The following is a 21,499-nucleotide window of genomic DNA, read 5'->3' as shown; positions in this document are numbered from 1 at the left end:
AGTTGCCTTTTTTTCTGCAAATACCTCACATAGTACTTTTAGTAAGTAGTACGTAGCCCCAAAACTAGGGCTTTTTAGTTACATGATAAAGCAGAAATTTGGCTGTGGAAGAAAATTTATTCTTGATCAAAGTTGAATCTAGAAACTATTACAGGCATACCTGGTTTTACTGTACTTCACATGTACTGTTTTCATCAACATTTTGCTGGTGGTGGGCAATACCCACTACCAGTAAAATGAGTACAACTCAAAGTTCAAGGTGATGGTTAGTGTTTTTTAGCAACAAAGTACTTTTAAATTAAGGTATAATTAGGTTTTGGGTTTGCAGGCTGGCACTCAATCCACTGCGCCACATCAGCCAGGGCTAGTGTGAAAATAACTTTATGTACTGGGAAATAAAAAAAAATTGTGTCACTCACTTTACAATGTCTGCTTTATTACAGTGGTTTAGGACCACACCCAAGTCTTCAAGGTATGCCTGTACTTGCAGCTCCATTCAAATTTATTTCCCTTTTAGTTTACCTTGCCCTACAAGTGTAAGTCCAGTTCTATAATTCTATGTGAAAATTTGCACAAGCCTGTTTATAAATGAATTCATCCATTATTTTGCTCTTATGGATAGGGGACTTAAGGGGTAAAAATGTATTCAAATTCACCCTACTCCCAGTCCTTCAGATTTTACCCTACTACTTGCTTTCTCCTAAAAATGCTATCCCCACTGTACCACTGTTTCTCGGCATTTCCTCCCCCTACCCCAACATTTAGGCAAAATCTGGAGGCACATTTTAGTTGGGGGGGTGGGGTGGGGGGGTGCAGGGCACGGGCAGCATGCACTACTGGCATCTAGTGGTAAAGGCCAGAGATACTGCTAAAAATCCTGCAACACACAGGACCACCCCACAACACAGAATGATCTCACTTAACCCTGAATAGTGTGGCTTGGTTGGGTCACAAAGTGAAAGCTCACTGGTTCGATGCCAGGTCCAGGATGCCAGGTCCAGGGCACGTGCCTGGCTTACATACTAGAGCCAACCAACTGATGTTTCTCTCCCTCCCTTCTCCTCAAAATCTTAAAAAAAAAGAAGAAGAAAAAAAAAAGATCTGACCCAAATTGTCAAGTGTTGTTGAGGTTGAAAATCTCTGCATTATGATGTCCATTAAAACCAGGTAGAATTACCCACTTTACTGATGACCACTCTGTATTGTACCAATGTTTTTCAAATACTTAACGAGCATATGAATTATCTGAAGGTCTTATGAAAGCCCTACACCTCTTTTGGCCTTGTTTTAAACAAAGAATTGGTAGAATAAAATGACCAAAGTTGTTTTTTAAAAAAATCCTTTTTCTTCCACAAATCATGTAAATTATAAATATGTATGTCCTGGGACATTTATGATTGGAATATGCTAAGAGAATTCAATAAAGCATTTCCATTCACTTCATTATTAGGAAAGCTGTTTGAAAAGCATGTATTGAGAGTGAGTTAAATATGCTTTCATACATCATCATTAAAAAAACAAAAACACTTGGATCCTACTGGTATCTTTGAAGTAAAAAATTCCACAGCTGTTAAAACTGATGAATTATGTAATTGTACCATGCAGTCAGTTACAAGCAATTTGAAATCAGACTCAGTTTTGGCAAATGGCACTCAAATCTTAGATCTGGTAATGAAAACATTGATTTTTAAATCTCATGAGAAAATTAAATTCCTTGATTCCTTACAAATTCATTGTAAGAAAATGCTTACATTTAAAACACTGGCTTTATTCAAATATTACCCGCCTGTACATTAAAAAACAAGCAGATTAGAAGTAAATGTTTTATTCCAACTAAATTCCAGTACTACAAGGGCAATAAAACAATGATACACTGGGCGGGGAATGCAGCAATAAACATTTGTTAAAAAGACTGATAGAATAAATAAAAACTACCAAAAAGGGGGGGGGGGTAGAGAAAAAATTATATAAACCCATTCTGAAACCCCAAGAAGTCCTGAAATACAGAAATGCCCTCTTCCTTCACTATTTCACAGGAAGCACTGTAGGCTATTTGCTTAATAATATCCTGGAATTACATTCTAAAGTATTAACAACTGGTTACAACTTGGTTGTAGTGCACAATTAAAATCACACTAACTTCATCTGAAGTGTCATTCTACAGTTTTATTTACACAACCAGTGAAGGGCATATTCTTAGAGTACCAGCTTTAATCCTTTTCAAACATATTAATATAAGAAGCCAAATTGTAATGATACATCAAACGAGGCCACTGGTATTAATACAGGTAGCAAAAGTCCACATCCAGGTGGTACTGACATCAGGGAAATTTCCAAAACCAGTTGCTGCCTAAGAGTGGTTGCCACAGACGAAAGCCTGAAATAACCTGTATTCACAGGGGGGGTATCAGCATTGCTGCATGTCATATTTGGGACCTCTCGCAACAATTCAACAAGGAACAAGGCAGCCCACAAATGCAGAAAATGTGATTCATGAAACATCTAAAGGGGGAGAAAAGGAAAATTAGTGCAAAGTCCAATTCAAAACTCCTAAGATTTTTATCCCCAATATTTCCCTAGGTTAGCAATTTTCAGTCTTTCTGATCTCATTGCACACATAAACTACACACTAAAATTCTGCAACACACCAAAAAACATATTTTGCCAATCTGACAAAACAAAAGGAATAATTTTGATTTATTCACACCAGATGGCTACTATTATGTTGGCTGTGGTCATTTTTTTTTTACGACAAAGGGAAAAGAGGTCAGTGCCTGACTAGTCAAGTACTGCATGTTTTTAAAATTCTATGGCACACCACTGTGCCTCTTGTGGCATACAAGTTGAAAAATCACTACCCCAGGTATTTAAATTACTAAATATAAGCCTTAGTAAAATTTGTTGGCTATTTCCTCCAGGCTAGTAAGATAATTATAATAAATATCTTACAAGACTGTTTTAGTTCATCTATGCAATACTTACAACTAGCAGGCTGTTCTCCATATCGTCGCATTATTTGATCATGCGTAAACTTCACAAATGCATCATATTGTTCTATAAACAAAGGTACATGTGATTATATCACTTGCAAAATAATGCCCTCTCTAATAAATTAGAGCCAGATAAACTGAAAAATCCAATGTGTACAGTGAAACAATTCTAAGTTGGCACTTTATCAGACATAATAATCTCAGTAATAATGATAGTATATTACAGTATATAGAAACATTTTAGTCCAAACCACATGACCTCATTTATGGGCTGGGTAAGCCCATTTTTCATACTTAACACATTAAAAAATAAAAGGCTTGAATACACTGGCCAGGTAGCTCAGTTGACTACAGCATTGTCCTGAAAATGCCAAGATTGCAGGTTTGATCTCTAATCAGGGCACATACAATGGTTTACCAATGAATGCACAGATTAAGTTAAGTGGTAGATTGATGTTTCTCTCACTCTCACACACATCAATACATTTAAAAAATGTTTTTAAATAATAAAAATACATCTTTGTAATCTGAAAGTTTATAAGTGGTTTATAAATGCCAAATTTACTGCAATGAGAGGAAATAAGATGGCAAAAGTTTAAAAAAAGACAAAGGATATATTTTTTAAAAATCCACCTGTAACCTAATCAGGTATCACAGAAAAAGATGTTATATAATTAAGCAAACTCCCTTGCACCTTGATTTACTTCCTTAAGAATCAAAAAGCTTTTAATATTGATCTTCAGTAAAATCTGTGGCATAAAAAGCCCTGGCTGGTGTAGCTCAGTGGATTGAGCTCAGGCCTGCGAACCACACGATCGTGGTTCGATTCCCAGTCAGGGCACATGCCTGGGTTGCAGGCCAGTTCCCAAAATGGGACTCACGAGAGGCAACCATACATTGATATTTCTCTCCTTCTTTCCTTCCTCTCTAAAGATAAATAAATAAAATTAAAAAAAAAAATCTGTGGCATAAAAAACTGGGTGGAGAATTCTAATTAAGTTATCACATATAACAAATTTTATTCACTGCACTTAACACTATCAAATTTTACAAAAAAAATTTTAAATAAGACTGTAGCAGCTTGATACTTTAAAATGATATACATGGTGCCAGGTAGATTATTTCAAGTTTCTATACAAAGTTGATGACAAAGTTATCATGAAAGCTATAAAGTGCAAAAATGCAATCAAGTTTACATCAAAAGAAAAATCTAGTTCACTAATACTGCTGCTGATCTACAGGACTAAAACTACCATTTCTTGAGGTCACTAAGGAGGACCATGAGCTACAAAAAAATTCCTTTGAAAATATTGTACCACTGTACATAACGGGTAAATAACTGACATGAAGTGTATGTGGGAAATAATGCATTTTTTAGTGACTTCTGGGAAACTAAATAGAACTCCTACCTGCAAGTTTTGTGTTCAGTATTTCTTCATACTCTTCTCGAACTTTCTCTTCACGTTCTTTCAACAAGCGTTCACAGATCATCCCAACCTGCCGTAGAGTGAATAAGGGCTGTTCTTTCTTTAACGGTGAGGATGTTGCAGATGAACTCCCTATGTATAACATGAACAACAACAGAAAACATCTGATTTAGAGCCATCACAGAAAGTGTCCTCTAACTGAAGAATTGACATTTGAATCTTTTGGTGTGACTGGAAGCACACAGTAAGATGCATGCAATGAAATATCAGAGAAAAAGTCTGAAGATGAGTGGAGAAAACTACAAAATACAGACAAAACTTAATGAAGTTTTTGTTTTTTTAATTAGTGATATTATTAGCTAGATTACTTTGTAAAAGTACTGAGGATATATTCCTAATATTAAATTTAATGGTTCAGAGTCCTTAAAGTTTATTCATCTAAAAGCCACTTGTGGTGTAATCAGATAATGATACTTAATACAAAAGATTCTTAGGAATGCATTTTCCTTAAAGTACTAGTTAAGAGATTTGATTTTCCAAAATCATCCTCATTTCTTGAACAGAACATGTGATATTAATGTTTTTGAGAACTCAGGATTTACAGTCACCCCTTGTAACACTGCTGCAAGAACTTTATGCACATACAGATACACCAATTTGCTACCAATAATTTGTCCTGTTCTGTGTATCTGTCCTGGTATAGCCTCCACTTTCTCTTTTCACTTGTTCCTTATAACCTGCATGGTTGGGACCAGTTAACTAACTTCGTTTCTTAGTGATGTGTCTATAGTAAGAATAAAAAATATCCCAAAGCTTTATTTATACCACCTAAAAGTATACCATAACTACCCTAAGGCTATCTTTATTTAATTTCAAATTCCCAGCTCTGTTAGCTGAATCTGCCAGTCAATCTACAAAATAAACTGACTACTGAATAATGATGATCATTTCCTGTGGATATAGTCTAGTCTCTACCCTCTACCCCCACCACCTCCTCGTACCACATTTTACCCACTTATATCTGGCTTTCCAAATTGGCAGGAGCACTGCAGAATTTAGTTTTCAACAAGTTCATGTTTCCTAATATAATCTGATTTCACTGGTTTTTTTTTAAAGAGCCTTTTACTATTTGTTTTTTTACTCTGCTGCATTTTCCTATCCCTGCTGGAAAGGAAGAGAAAACAGGCAGGCAACTACTGTCAGAAGAAAAACTATTTGCTGGGAACTTTACTAAAGGTAGGAGCCACTTTTGATGGCTTTTCCAGTTACAAACTTTACTTGCCCTTCACTTCAAATAGTCCTCATTTTCCCTTTTAAAAAAGTGTTATTTGCAAACTACTCCCTCAAGCAAAAAGGTAGGTAAAGAACAACAGTGGGTCAAAATAATCCACCTTTAAGAATCTATCTAACAGGACAACTGAATAAGGGTACATGTACAAAAACAATTTTGTGGTATTGTAACAGCAGAAATTCAGAGTCTAATTCATTAATGGTTAAATAATTATTGGAAATCCATAAAATGGCATAGTACTCAGCTATGAGAAGTGCATGGTAATGGAGGCTGCAAATCACAGCACTCATGGGAAGTCCACTTGGGGGGTATTACATACAGGTGGTTGTCTTTGGGTAATGGGAATCCTGTGGCAATTATTTTGCATCATATTTTTAAGAGATCATGCATGTCTTGTATAAATATTTTTTAAAAATCAAAGGGAGAAATACAAGCCTAAGTGATTAAAGGTTACTTTTTCCCATACTAAGTAACATTTCTTTTCACTGAAGTTTATTATTACCTGGTGAAGCTGGTCCACTGAGGAGAAATGCATGTGGCTGTGCATCAGAAGTACAACATGGGTCTGTCTGCTGGAAACTAGTTTCTAAATGTCTTCTCTTCTGCATGCGTTTATACTCTTGTTTTATGTTGTACAGAATTTGCTCTAAAAAATTAAAATATGGCAGGATAAACTTTCAAGTTACAAAAAGGTTGTTTATAGAAATTAGCTTATGTTAAAAGTGGTTCTGTCATGTCATTTCACTTAATGGCACAGAACCTGTCAATGTTGTGAAGTGAAAACTTACTGTACATTTCAAGGAGTTAATTCCAACCCAAAGCAAAATTACACAAAAATTAAAAGGCAGACATGACAACAGGTCAGCAAAATAACAGAACACATGGGAACTAAAAAAACTATCAACCATTAAATGGTCACAGCCATTAATATTAAGCTCAACAAAAACTATGAGTATTAAAGCATTAACGGCAAACTTTTGTTCTGAACCTTGGGGGTAAAAACCCATGGAGAGTACCTCCCTGGTACATTACTAGGTACCTGTACCACACACTCACTAAGAGTGCCATTATCTTCAACCCCCAACCACGGAAATGGGTCAAATTATATCAAGCATATCTTTAGGCCAGTATGACTCATTTTAGAACAATTTCTAATTCAAGACCGTTACCATTTAGTCTCTCTAGAAAATCCCTGAAGTTTCTATGACCCTCCAAACAGACTTTCTCACAACCACCACAGCTTCTAAATTAACAGGCTATCCATCTGAAATAACATCAACAGGTCCTTGAATAACATCATTTCATTTGATGTGCGTTTCTTTTTATAACATAGATAAGATGTCTAGAAACTTAAGTCCTGTTTATATCAATTAGCCTATGGTAAAACTGGTTTAGTTATACATCAATGATGTTAATTGAGTGAGGATCTACATACACCCTAAACCAAAAAGGTAATAATCCCAATGAAAACAAAATTAAACAAGAATTAAAAGTTATTGTAGTAATACAATATAACAGGCAATATGACTCATAAATTTAACAGGCTATAACTTTAACAATTCTACAATGATGCACTGATTTAAACATGAACTAAAAACTCAATTGAAGACTAAATATTTTTGTAAAAAGAAAACAATCCTTTTAAAAAATATTTTATACTGGTGGTTTTCTTAGGCATATATTTCATTCCTTTTCTTACCTTATACTGCTTCCCTGGTAAGAACTTTTAGGGCTTTTGAGAAATAAATTGAGGGTTCATCAATCAGTCCCATGAACATTTCAGATTAAACTATTTCATTATTTTAATTGAAAATGGGGGAAGAAAAACTTAAAACATATACTCAGTGAAGATTCCATTTATGCAAAAGAAATTTTTATTATCACCTGAGACCATGCTTTTAGAGAGAGGTGGAGAGAGAGAAGGAACGTGGATCAGTTGTCTCTTGTACATGCCCTGACCAGAGACCAAACCCATGTGTCCTGACATGTGTCCTGCAACCTAGACATGTGTCCTGACCCAGAACCAAACCCATGACTTTTCAGTTTAAAGAACAATGCTCCAGCTGAGCCACACTGGTCTGAACTGTTCATATAAATTTTGTGTGTAAATAAACCTGTTTTTATATGCACACACATACACACACATATGATTGTGCAGTGTAAGTACAAAATCACATTTTGGAATGATTAACCTTAAAGGTGAGGGATGCTTGAGCTATATACTTAACACTCTTCATTCAGATTAACATTTGCTTATATCAAAGTTTTCATCTTTTTCCATTTAATCGAAATAGTTTGTAATTTCAAAACAAAGTTTCCACTGTAAAATAAAATGGCTATTTGAACAATTACGCACTTTTATACAAGTGGATTTCCTAAGCTTCACAGAGGTATCCAATAAAAACTGGGCAACGTTCTATACCAATCAGGAAAAGTTCATAGTTATTAAGAAATAAGGATATTTCAATAGCAGTATCTAAAAGGTTTCAATGTTATGGTTTGCTCTCATTCATTTATCACTTCCTGCTGAAAGCTACCATCATCCTGATCAAAAGTGCCATTCAAAGTATCCTAACGTTTATGCACAACCTGAGATTTCAAATGTACTACAGCACAGAGTAACTTCACCTTTAAAATCTTTTGTATAACTTATTCTTTGATCACCACACAGCTGTTCTCAAATTACTTTAGTCTTTTTTTCACTTCACAAAAATCTATCAAAGCACAACTACGAAGTACCAAAATAGTTGTAACAAACCATTCATTTGACAGCCTCAAAAAGATCTACAGTAGGATTAAGATATGGTCAAACTTGCTAAGGAATTTTAAGGTGTAATTTACAAATGAATGCACCAACTTAAATGTATAATTTGATAAGTTCTGACAAGTGCATACAGTCTTGGAACCACTACAATCACAAGAACTTCATATCATTCCCAATGCTTCTATTCACCACCTTGATCCCTCCCTTCCACTACTAACCTACTGTCACTAATACAGTTTTTAAATGACTTCTCTAAAATGTCATAAATGGAATAATAAGATTTTTGTGTCTGACTTCTTTCATTCAGCAATGATACTGTATGAATCAGTGATTCCTTTTTTATTAATAAGCAGTATTACAGTGAGTGTGTGTGTATGTGTGTACCATAACTTATCCATTCTCCTTTTAATGGGCATTTGAATTGTTTCCAATTTGGGGCTATTATCAACAAGGCTATCGAGAATATTCAGGTACAAGCCTATAGGTGGGCAAATACCTAAGAGTGGGACTGGATGGCCTAAATTATATGGTAAGTGCATGGCTTTACTTTATGAGAAACTGACAAACCATTTTCCAGAGTACTTACACTATTTGCATTCCCACCAACAATGAAAGTTCCAGCTGTTCCACATCTTTGTCAACACTTGATAATGCCAGGTAAAGAGTTGAATAATTCTGAATGCCATTGCCTGCACTGCTTTCTACATCTAACAGGATGCAACTATGCCATCTAAGCCTCACTGTGCCCTCAAATGTTCTAATGCTGGTAACATATGATTAACACTATTATGCAGTGAATGGTCCAATTTCACTTTTCTGGGATTTCAGCAACACAAGTAGCAAAGTAGCCAACAGCTAACTGCAACCTCAAGCTCAACTTAGTTCAAAAGCGTAAGCAGTTTTGAAACTGATTAACTCAAGAAATTTCCCCAGATTCAATTCACACTGTAAGCTCAACCTAGATTATTTGCCTGAGTTAAGCCGCTTCCATACCAGCTGGATAAAGGCTTTCCATACACCAATAAAGTACCCATGTCCACTTAGTCATAAACTACTTAAATCTAGCCATCTCTTATCAAACTAGGAAGTAACATTTTATTCTAAGTACATGTAATATCTGACACTGTGCTGGCAACACAATTTGCAGTCCATTAAAGGCAATGTTTCCCTTACATATCAGTTGCACATACGAGTTTTAATCAAGCAGTTTTTATACCTGAACATAAAGCATAGACTGGATTTGCAGCAAATCATTTAGAGCAAAATATGTAGTTACTTTCATGTTGATCTACACAACAACTGGTTGTACAACCCCATTTCAAGATCCTAAAAACTACAGTCTTTTATAATAGTATACTGCTAAGATTTTCCTTCCACTGTACTAGATTAAGTCAAAGATCAGTATTAGCAAATTCTATGACTTGTAATAGCATTTTCATTCCCAAATCTAGTAAATGCCATTGAAAATGCAAGTAAAATTCTCCTTTAACACGTAGTAGTAGATTATCAATGAAACAAACTTCTTTGGAATAAAAAAAAAATGATGACCACAAAAACCCCGCAACAACCAAAAACATAAGTAAATGTGTGTGTGTTTGGGGGGTGGGGGGGGACACACAACATGGGACAAAATCCTGGCTTCAGAGAATATAGCCTACTTCCAAATTGTTTAACTTTTCTTAGTTGCCACTGATTACTTGAGAAAGCCTTTGCACAATGAGTAAGGTCAGAAATATAAACAGGAGGAAGCTGAATAAGACTAAAAAAAAACTTAGTTGATAAAGTTAAGAGAAACAGCATTTACAATGAAACAGAGCAAAAGGACAAATACTGAATTAGAAATAACTAAAAATGTGTTTAAAGGAGAACAAAATTTGGGGAGGGGAGGAATCAAGTCTCTTTTTCCTAGGGTCCATAAAATGTCTAAAAATCTGACACTAAACTTTTGGTCCAAGTTAAATAAGATTTACTGTTTTCCTTCTGACATCAATAATAGATCAAACATTAAATTTCATTAAGTTGTAAGTTTAGCTATATCATAAAACCATTTTATTTCACTCCGTATGCTAATTTTTCTATGGTATATCTTTGAAAAAACAAAGTGAAAGTTCATTTAGACAGATAACTCAAACAGTGGAATTAACATAAATAAATCTTGAAGGTCTGTCAGCACTAGGCAGGAACACAAATGTAATAATAACAAGCAGTAGGCATTAAGGCCTAAAACTAAGAAAATGTTGCAAATAAAATGAAAGACCCAATCTAAAACTCCAAATTACATACTAGACATTGTCATGCCTACTTTATATATTAAAACACTCAATTATGAGTTGCTGTAAATCAACTTTCCCCCCATGATCATCTGTTCAGAAACAGCTCTTATATTCACCTCAAAGGAACCTTATGGACAATGTTCTTAACCAGCCAAGAGCTATCAGCACAAAGAATGTGCTGATGCCAGTTTTAATTCACTTAAAAAGTATTGCTATGTCAAAGGGGCCTGGAACCAAATCTTAACACACAATTGTGAAGTTATAGCTACAGTTTTAACTTCTACTTGGATTAGCATGAATCCTAACAATATAATATAGTTGAACACAATTATATAAACATTAGGATATTAACTACCTACAGTATTTTAAAATTTGTTATATGACATCTTACTGGGTTAAAAAGCATTCATTGATCTCAAGAGGAATAAAAACTTTAATTACTACAGGTCAAATTCTATTATTTCATTGGTACTATAATAACCAATGATTATTTATTTGAAATGACTCAATCTGTTAAAACCCTGTAGGCGGTAAGTATAATTTTACAAATTGCACAATGGGCATCACGAATGCAAAGAGCCCAACAATGCTCAATCAGCAGATGTCTCCTCCCACACTTCTATTTTATATTAAACTAGATTCTAAAGGGATGTGTTACCCCTGTTGCTTTTGCTGGTTAACTCTTCAATATCTCTAAGTATGTCTTTAAATAGCTTACAAGCTAGAAAAATAAAGAGTAATAAGAACAAAAAAGGCAGTCAATAGGGAAAGAGGAAATTGAACCATCCAAATCCAAACCCCAAAACATGCGTGTTAACAAAGTACATTTAGTGCTGAGGAAGGAAGTCTAGCTTTCATTCCAATTAACCATGGCCATGAAGGTAAGACTTGGAAGGACAGAGAACAAGACTCCCTGAGGAGGACTCCAGGACAGCACAATCACACTGAAGAACAAACCAGCCTTCTACAACACAAGTTATAAGGGCACCCAACACACACAAACACACATACATCAACCTATAGTACTCTGGGAGGTTGCACACTGATAATTCACAGGCTAAAGACCTATCTAGCTTGAATAGTTTTTGACAAACAAGTGTGAATTTGTGGGCAACATTTAAAAGTTGGGCATTTTACATTAAAAGTCAGTTTTTTAAGCCACTGTTGGGTGGAAAAGGAATTGGACGTGGTAAAATTCAGGTGAAGAATGGCCGCTACCTTTTGGTCTTAAGTTCTCAAGTGTTTTTAACCTTCAAGTGCACATATAAATCACCTGGGGATTTCCCCCCCCCCCCTGCCTTTCAATGGAAACTGAGGAAGGGCACCTCAGACTCTGTGTTTTTAATGAATTTCCAGGTGATGCTGCTGGTCAGTAGCAAGGTTCCTAATTCCCTGGTTCCCAACTACTCTACTTCAGTCATTTATTACTACTTGTCTGGAACTATGGGCATTTAAGTTGCCATTGCTTAAAATAGTAACTCCACTACTGTGGCAATTAGAAAGAAAAGTGGTTGGTTTATTAATTATTGGCCATACAAGGAAATGCAGGGGAAAAGAAAAGCAGTGACAGCAGAGATTACTGCAAGTATTCAATTCAAATAGATGTAAGGTGTATGAAATCACTGCTACACTCACACAGCTATTCTAGTTCTATAGTAGACATATCCCTCCCCAGCAAGAAAATACTCTGTAAATCAATTTGAATTTGATTGGAGACCCATTACATGACATTAACATATTAATTTTCCCTAGTATACCTTTAAAACCCAGGTTCATTGCATAATTGATAGTGAACAAATGCATCTGCTTTTATATTGTCTGCCTTTAAAAATTTTTTACTTTTAATCCTCACCTGAGTATATGCTATTTACTGGTTTTAGAGTGGAAGGAGGAGAGAAACATCACAGTGAGAGAGAAATGTGGATCAGTTGCGCCTCCCAACATGCCCCAACACCAGGGATCGAACCTGCAACCTAAATTACATGCACTGACTGGGAATCAATCTCTCAACCTTTTGGTGTGCAGGGCGGCATTAAAATCAACCAAGCCACAAGGCCAGAGCAATATTATGTCTGCTTTTAAAAAGTAATTAAGACTACCCCACACCAGAAGGCACTGATTGGAAGCCCACAGACATCTTTTACTTATCCCATACATTTTGTAAATTACTCATGAATGTTTAAAGATCAACAGATTTCACAAAAATTATGACTTCTGGAAGTGGGGAAGGTTACTGAGAAGGTCCAAATTCTGAACTGCCCAATCTGAGAAGAATGGTATGAACTAAACATATTCGAGTCCCCTGTGAGGGCAAACGGAAGCCAGAAGCAAGGGTGTGACAGCTCAGAGACTATGAAACTGGACAGAAGTGGAGCCGAACACAGAACTAAGGAATTCTTAAGTTTAACTTTGGCTGATGTGGCTCAGTGGACTGAGCACCAGCCTGAGAACCAAAGGGTCATTGGTTCAATTCCCAGTCAGGCACATGCCTAGGTTGCAGACCAGGTCCCCAACAAGGGGTCCATGAGAGGCAACTGCACACTGATGTTTTTCTCCTCCTCTCCCTCCCTTCCCCTCTGTGAAATAAATAAATAAAACCTTAAAAAATAAGTTTAACTTCATGTTACATTCAGATACTTAAAGGATGCTACAAGAGTCTCTAAATCTCCTCCTTTCAGGATAGGCATTAACATCTGACCAGAATGTTTTATTAGTGTTCTGAAAGTGAGGAAGTGTTCTAAATTGTAGATCAGCATTGCCATGCGCAGTACTGACTACAATGCCAGCCTCTGATAATGTACAAATTTTCACCTTGGGCCATGGATGGACTGTTACAGTGAGCACCAGCAGTCAACAGCAACCTAAAACCACCTATACCTTAAGCCAATAATACACTTAGAAAAGTTTTTGTTTCAGAAAATACTCAGCATTAGGAACAGGGTAATCCTCTATAACAAAAGGCAAACTTCAGGAACAATAATGTTTTAAAAATTGGCTTTCTACAATCTTTCAAATTCCACTCTATATTCCATTTCTTCAATTGCTAGATCAGTGCAACAAAACCTTTTTAAAAAATTAATTAATTTGTTTATGTTTTTATTTATTTATTTTTAGAGAGGGGGAAGGGAGGGAAAAAGAGAAACATCAATGTGTGATTGTCCATCATGTGTCCCCAACCGGGGACCTAGTCTGCAACCCAGGCATGTACCCCAACTGGGAATCAAACTGGCAAAGCCACTGGTTTGCAGGCCCAACAATACTTTTCGTAAAAAAAAAAAAAAAAAAAAAAAAAAAAAAAAAAAAAAAAAGGAGCAAAAGATCTCCCCTATCCCTCCCTCCAACCTTTAATTTCAGATTGATTTTTGGAGTCTTCTAAGAATTAACATAAATGAAAATGAATGCTAAACTGAAGTCGGACTACACATCATACACTGAGACAATTTCATATATAGCCAATAAACAAGGTTCAACACTCACTTAAAAAGAATAACTTTTTCTTTAAGGCTTCAAAAGCAGTAAATAATATGTAATTTAGTCCAGTAACTCAATTTCAATTCTTGGGCTGACAGAGGTGAAAACAATGCCAATATGTATAAATGTGCACACAAAATTAAAATAAACATATTGATAACTCAAAGATTACAGTATTTTTATTCAAGTTTAGCCAGCTAATCAAGTATTAGCAGGAGTGGCTTTACCAGTAATCCCTCCAAAGACTTTATCTTTTCTTTGCCTAAACAGCACAGTTCATGAAACTCAAATGAGGTTCATAAAAGTTAGAGCAAATGACTTCTAGAATAAGTATTTAATTTTTAATAATGTTGAGAAAAATCAGGTACTTATACAGATATATAAATATACAGATATATAAATTAAAAATCAGGTCAGACCCCAAACTTATATTACTACAAAGATTACAACTTTTATTAAATCAAAATGCAAAGCACTAGAAAATGCCAGGATGATCTGGCATATGACTGTGAGAGACAAACACTTATGATTTTTAAAGGAAGGAAGAAATTAAGTGTATTTAATATGAGTTGTTCTTCTGGTAGTAGAATGTTAAAAATCTATTACTACTACCCCTAAAGGAGCTTAAAACAAGGAAGGCTACAAAATCTGGCATACTGCAAAACTATCAAAACAATATCAAACCTGGCAGCTTGTCATACACTATAATTTTAATTTTCATTCAAGGATAATCCCCCTGCACAACATATTACAGTTACAACATTTTACCATGTGAGAAATTTGCTGTAATTAAAAATAATTCCTTCAGAAATAAAAGATCAGAACTTCATAATACAAAGTTTTTTCTCCTAAAAAATTATGTAAAATCTTTACAGATGTGTTTCTTCAAATGAGCCAATCTCTGAAAATGATAATCTTTGTGAATGGGGCTATTTCAAATATTATTAATGCACATAATCCATGTATACCATCAATTGCCCAGAAAGTTAAGAGAATACTATTTCAAATGCCTAAGAAAAAGTATTGTTTTAAATCTTTAAGTATGGTATTTACTATCACTTTACTACATTTTTTGCATCACAATTTAAAATATATTTTATCACATATTATAGCTATGTTGCCACAGAAGTCTTTAGAAATGGGCACAGGAGGAGGGAATAGAAGTGAAATTACATTTTAAAAAACACTTCAGCATCTTCAAGAACCTTGAAAAATGCCAATGCTTGATTAACTCACAATTTTAAACTTTGTGGTAAGACATTAATTAAGGAGGGTAGTTTGGTAGAGAAGAATTTCACAGTTATTTTCAAATTATGTAAGACCCATGTGACCCACCTCAAAATCCAGAGGGCATTCCTGTTAACAAGTCTTACTGCTACAGAATGCTGCTGATGGATCACATTTCTTAGATGCATTTAGAAGTTGAAAAATGTTGGTAAGCCGAGTTCTAGAATCTCTACACTCTTGTAAAATTAAAGATAAATCTCTTGAACTATATTCATTTGTGAATACCTCTTTACTGTCTTCAGATGCCAAACCAGTTTATATAAACTTGAACAAGTATGTCACCATTCATACTTTTTTGAAAGTAGGTAGTCTTCTCAAAAGAAAGAAACCAGTTGCATATATTCAGAGAACATATTGTGAGACAACAATACTAGCAGTGTTAACACCAAGACTGCAGGAATCGTCAGTTGCTAGTTAATTCAATTATAGGTACTTGAAAAGATCCACCCCTAAAACCATTTTCTAGTTTCACGAACCAACTGATCAGGAGGTCCAAACTCAACCCATGCTATTATTCTGAAGGAAAACCAAAAGTTTCTTTTCAAAGAGGGAAAACAAGCAAAACCAAGCACTTCCACCAAATCTCTTAACTCTCCATCTTTCAAACAAAAGTATTGCTATCGTGTCTTTCTTAAACACTAAGGAAAGACCTACTTGAGTAATACACAGTATACTATGTTTCCCATAAACCATTTAAGGACTGAAGAAACTAGTCTCCTTTCATCCGAGGTTATAGTTCTGTGGCAAGCATGGTAAGTAGGAGCATCTATATCTAAAGGGCTTGCTTCTCTCTGATCTAGCCAGCTTATCCAATGTGTTTCTACGTTCAAGTTAAGCTTTATTGTTCTACTTTCAAAACAAAACAGCTCAATAATGAATACAATTACACTCTACTTTTAATGGTCATAAATTCACAGAATTCTTAGATATGTTAATTCACAGAAGTATGAAATAACTGAAGCTACATATACAGTCCTAAATGACATACCAAGTTTAAAATCCCAAGTACAAAGACCATAAAAACACGTTATTTGCCAAATCCACTGAGAAAGTAGAAGCAACTTAACAGCTGTCTAAATAACCACAAAATATTAAAAACACTTCTGATTCAATATAAATGGCATCTGAAGTGAAATGCTGCCTCCTCCAACAGAATCTCATTTGTTTGCCTAGAACCATTTATACTTCATTTAAGCCAGCTGGTGTCTCTGCAGGCATGCATCAATGCAAACCCTTCCCCATTCACAAGCTGCAATTTCCATTTTTAATGGCAAGTTTCCAGCAAATACAATGAGTTCTTCCAGTGGAATTTAACTCTTCATTCAACTCAAGTCCTAAAGCAGACTAGAGCAATGGTAACAAGACAATGTGTACAACAGTGCCCAACAAACTCACAAATAGGTTCACATTCACAGAGGGAACTCTTCACCAGACCATTCATTCATTGACTACATAATTTATGAAAAATATGTGTTGCATTTGACTGACAGTCTCTTGTAATGTTGCAACTTTTGGTTTTACTACAATAATTTTGCTTTTAGAAATGTCATCACTAAATGCTAAGATTCCAAGATGTTTCCAAAACAATGCCAGAACAGAAACCTTTGAATGTTTTCAACTAACTTACCAGGATGAGTGCTGATACAGCTACTAGAGGCATTCATTTCCCCCCATTATAGTCAATGCTTTATACCCCGCCCCGCCTTCCACATTCAATTTTCCTTTTTCACATCCATGGTATTATAAACTGCAAACACTCTAGACCAGGGATATCCAAACTTTTTCTGTAAAGGATCAGACAGTAAATATTTGAGCTTTGAGGAAAAAACAGTCTCTATCACAACTACTCACAATGCTTAAAAAAAAAAAAAGAGTGTAGACTATGTTCCAATAAAACTTTCTTTGCCAGCCCCTATCCTCTTTCCTGGTATGTGGTGCAACAGTCTGAAATATTAATTTAAATAATAACCAAGTCAAACTTTAGAATCGCCTTCTGGGATGACTAAAATAAACTGGGGTTTCAAACAGCCGTCTTCTTTCCTGAAACTACTAGTAAAGCCGCAATATGACTTCAGCTACCCATCAGGAGATGCTGATGATAAATTATATACACATGCTCTGAGGAAAAAAAAAATTTCAGTACTCTAGCTCTAAATTGTTTAAATTACAGTGAGTTCAAAAAATGAAAGGAAGATCATTTCCACAGAGTCCCAACCTCAATTTGGTAAGTTATTTTCATTTCCAAGCCTAGCTACTTACTTCAGCTAAAGATATATGGGTATTCACTTTTGTAAAGTTTAAGAATCCCCACTGTTCAAAATAAGGAACCTAAAATTTAGGTGCTTGGAAAAACTATTTCCAAGTTTGGTGACAAGAAAACTGGTAAGCTCTTTCATACCTGCACAACACTGCAGCTCCCATTATGACAACATTATTACAAAGACCACACAGGAACATGCCCCAAACTGGCCATGAAAACACAAAGTGAAAACTACATGTAAAATGTCATTTAAAATTAGTTAGAAAAAGCAAACTTTAGCAATTCAAAACCAGCAATTTTAGCTGCTTTTCTCAAGTCAACCTTTTATGTTAATATTCAAATTAGGTCTAACAGCTAAATAACTATTAACAAACTCAATAAAATTCAATTACGGTGTGATTTTACAGTTCAGGATATAATCAACCCTCAGGGGTATGGGTCAAAAAACATCTCAAAGACAGAAGACAACAACAGTTTGGAAAATGTGAATTTGAATCAGCAGGTTTAACAATCCCAATTGTTTTTACTAACCACTTAACTGAAATTAGAGATAATGTGAAGCCAACTGTATTAGCCAATGCTACAATATATCAATGAAATGACAAATTTGCCAAGAATCACAATTCTTTGAGTAAGTTCCTTTTAAAATGAGGACAAAAGTTGTAACCCCTGGCAGACGTACCATATATATTCAAGACTATTTTAGCATTGAGATATATTTTAACTCCCAAACCTAACACTGTATTAACTCATCCTGTGGACTCAAACTTATTTGCTGGTTAGCTAGAGCTATTTTTAAGTGGCCTAATTAGTTAAGTACAAATTTCATGGTATCACTTCAACTTTCAGTGATTTTACTAAAAAGACAAACTCTAAAAATAATGCTCATCAGTAGGAGCTCATTCTTAATCGTTTCTTTTATTGTAAAGTCTAACAACAAACCAATAAATACCTTTCTAGAGAACACAGCCTAGGTATGGTTACTAAATAAAAGTGGAAATTCCTCTGAAAACTCACTACAACTCTACAATAGTGTATACTTAAGTTAAATGAAATATTCAATGGGGAAAAAAAGGAAGTCCCCTATTATTTGGGGAAAGGTATTTTAAAATCTGACTTAAAAAAAAAAACACTAAACTAATTCCAAATGAAGTTCTTAAACATGCCCACAGGCATATATACACATACACACACACACACACACACACACATGTTTAAGTTATAGATAACAAAACATCTAAATCAAGCTAAAAGGCTTGTCTATAGGTCAAAGGCTTGTCTATATTATTAAAACACAAAGAGAACAGATTTATACCACTGGTCCACAAAAGCCTATCCTAGGACTGTGCCAGGGGCACACAAGGGTTTTCAAAGTACATAGAAATGGCACACACATTTCTATGCTGTACAAAGCAGCCAAAAGACCCTTCCCTAGTCACTGTCAGGAAATGTTTCAAGACGAAAAAGCAGTAACAGTCTTAAGTCCCTTGGACTCTTAGGTTAATTTATCATTCTCAAGGCCTAGGCTGTCTCCCAACACACACTGTTGGGCAGAAATAAAGCACTTCCAATTAAAAGCAACTACTCAGCCCCAATTTTCAATACAATTTGCTTTTCGTTAAAAGTTCAAGTTTCCCAATTCTCAAGGTCTAGAGTGCAGTGTGATCATATTACATGACTAGGGAAGAGCATTTTCTTTGTTGTTGACCCTGCTAGGAAAACAGGTCTTGACTCAGCCAAAGTGGCGTTCTTGTGGGTGATTAATGACAGGCCTAGATCTCGCCCCAATGACATCCATCCCCACCCCCCACCCCCTCTGTACTAAAATCAGCCATGTCTGAACTGGAGGACGGGCTGCCGCCTCGCCTGAAACCACCTAGCCCCACAGTTAAAAGCTGCAACCAATCGATTTGGGGAGCTAGACACCGAGATTCGCGTGAAATGTGACCCTTCTCTCGCTTAAATGTACGAATAATATTGCCCTCTACGATCATTTCCGCTGGGGCTCTCCCGACTACGGAAACACTCAACTCCAATTATTCGACCCAAAGAAAAGGATCTTCCTCTTCCCCACAATACTCGGCAAGGCAGAACCCCTACCCACCCCACTTCCCGACCCCCCTCTCGCAGGCCCCTTCATACCAGGCCATTCTCATTGTGTCTCGGAAGCTGAAGGAGTTAAAAAAAAATGTGCTCGCCCGACCACTTTGCTAACTAGGGCCAGTCCTACACCCCCACCACTGCGGCCGCAACCCGCGCCCGGGAACCCCACCTGCCCACCCCGCGGCCGCGGGGCCGAGTCCCACCTGTGGTGAGGCGGGACGAGACGTCGCCGAACGGGGACGGCTCCATTCGGAGATACTTCTGGGGAGAGGCGGCGGCGGCCGAGAAGGAGGCGGCGGTGGCCGCGGCCGCAGACGACGGGGAGGCTGTGGCCGAGGTGGGCGCCAATGGCGCACATCGCCTCCTCTTCGGGGACGCCGGGCTCAGCAGCGGGTCGAAATCCAGAGTCCTTTTCAGAGTGGCTCCGCACGCCATGGCCGGAGGGGCCGAGGGGCCGGGCTCTGGGAGGTTAAGAAGGGGTGACGGGAGGCGAGGGCGAGACTCGAGGAGAGGCTAACAAACGGGCTCAAGAGCAGAAAGGTGGGTATCGAAGCGCTCGTGAGGTGAGGGGAGCCGCCGCTGCCTCCGCGGCAGGGGCAGTGGCCGGGGCAGGCACAGGAGAGAGCAGGAGGGGCGGTGTCGACAGCTCACGCCTGCCGCGTCAGGGGGCTCTTGCGCCTCCTCAAGAGCGGATCCCCCGGGAAAAGCTCCGGGCGCCCCCGCCGTCCGTTCGAGCTTTACGCCGTGCCGGAGGCGCTCCCGCGCTGAAACCGGCTCCCTTTGGCAGTCGATACCAGCCCCGTGGGGTGTAAGGCTGAAATGCGCCTCCTAAAACGCCCGAGTAGAGTCAGAAGCTTGAGACCGGCGGTCGATGAGGCGAGATTGCAAGGGAGCAGCAGCGTCAGGAGCTCAAACAAACACGTCTAGCTACTTCCCTCTCCACCGTAAGACTCTTCCACCCGCCGCCGGCCCCAATATGGCGTCAATAACAACGCCGCCGATTCAAATCCTGCGGCGTCAGGGCGCGTGCGTACGTCCAGGAGTAGACACCCTAAGGATGCATTCTGGGAGTTGTAGGTTTTCAGAGCACGGAGAAACCAGCGTAAAAAGTGGTTAGGAAGGAGTCGCGGAAACTACGACTCCCGTCATTCAAGGCGGGTGATCCCGAGTTCCGGGTTGGAATTTAAATCCCCTTGCACAGCTTGTATGTAAGAGGAACTAAGCAAGAGGAAAAAGAAAAGGCTCTGAGAAATTGGGAGAGGGGAAAGGTATCCGGTGTGGAAAGCAGGTTTGGAAGACCTTTAAAATTTAGGACATAGGTGTCGTGATACCGCTTCCACAGTGACTTAAAAACCAGGAAGTAGGAAATTAACAGCCTAAGAAAGATTAATTTCGGTAATACCAGTGGCAAAAACGAAATCTGCCACATCGAGGGGCTAGGAAGTAAGATTATGGAACCTGATTAGGACTGCAAGAGGGAACAACAGTAATAGTATCAGATTGCAGGATCCTTGATTGAACTCGATACTTTTCCCTTCCCAGGTAGCTGCTTGCATCCATTTAATTCTGCAAAGCAAGTTTCACTCTGTAACTGAATAGTATTTGAACATCATACAGAACCAAACCGTTTTTG

The 21,499-nt window shown here is 37.2% G+C and overlaps 1 protein-coding gene across 1 annotated transcript; it reads right to left on the bottom strand.

Annotated features, from left to right (window-relative positions):
• Positions 1-1,809: 1,809 nt before the first annotated feature.
• AKIRIN2 (akirin 2) lies at positions 1,810-20,860 on the bottom strand. Its single transcript, XM_037039339.1, has 5 exons — positions 20,070-20,860; positions 6,211-6,354; positions 4,400-4,549; positions 2,983-3,054; positions 1,810-2,502 (listed from the first exon to the last, which is right to left on the bottom strand). Exons 1-5 carry the CDS (start codon positions 20,299-20,301, stop codon positions 2,492-2,494), a joined length of 609 nt encoding a protein of 202 aa, XP_036895234.1. The 5' UTR covers positions 20,302-20,860; the 3' UTR covers positions 1,810-2,491.
• Between the last annotated feature and the right edge of the window lie 639 nt (positions 20,861-21,499).

The sequence above is a fragment of the Sturnira hondurensis genome, unplaced genomic scaffold, assembly GCF_014824575.4.
Source record: "Sturnira hondurensis isolate 20B ecotype Veracruz unplaced genomic scaffold, ASM1482457v3 Scaffold0025370, whole genome shotgun sequence".
Classification (NCBI taxonomy): Eukaryota; Metazoa; Chordata; class Mammalia; order Chiroptera; family Phyllostomidae; genus Sturnira; species Sturnira hondurensis.
This window is presented reverse-complemented; position numbering and strand designations above follow the sequence as displayed.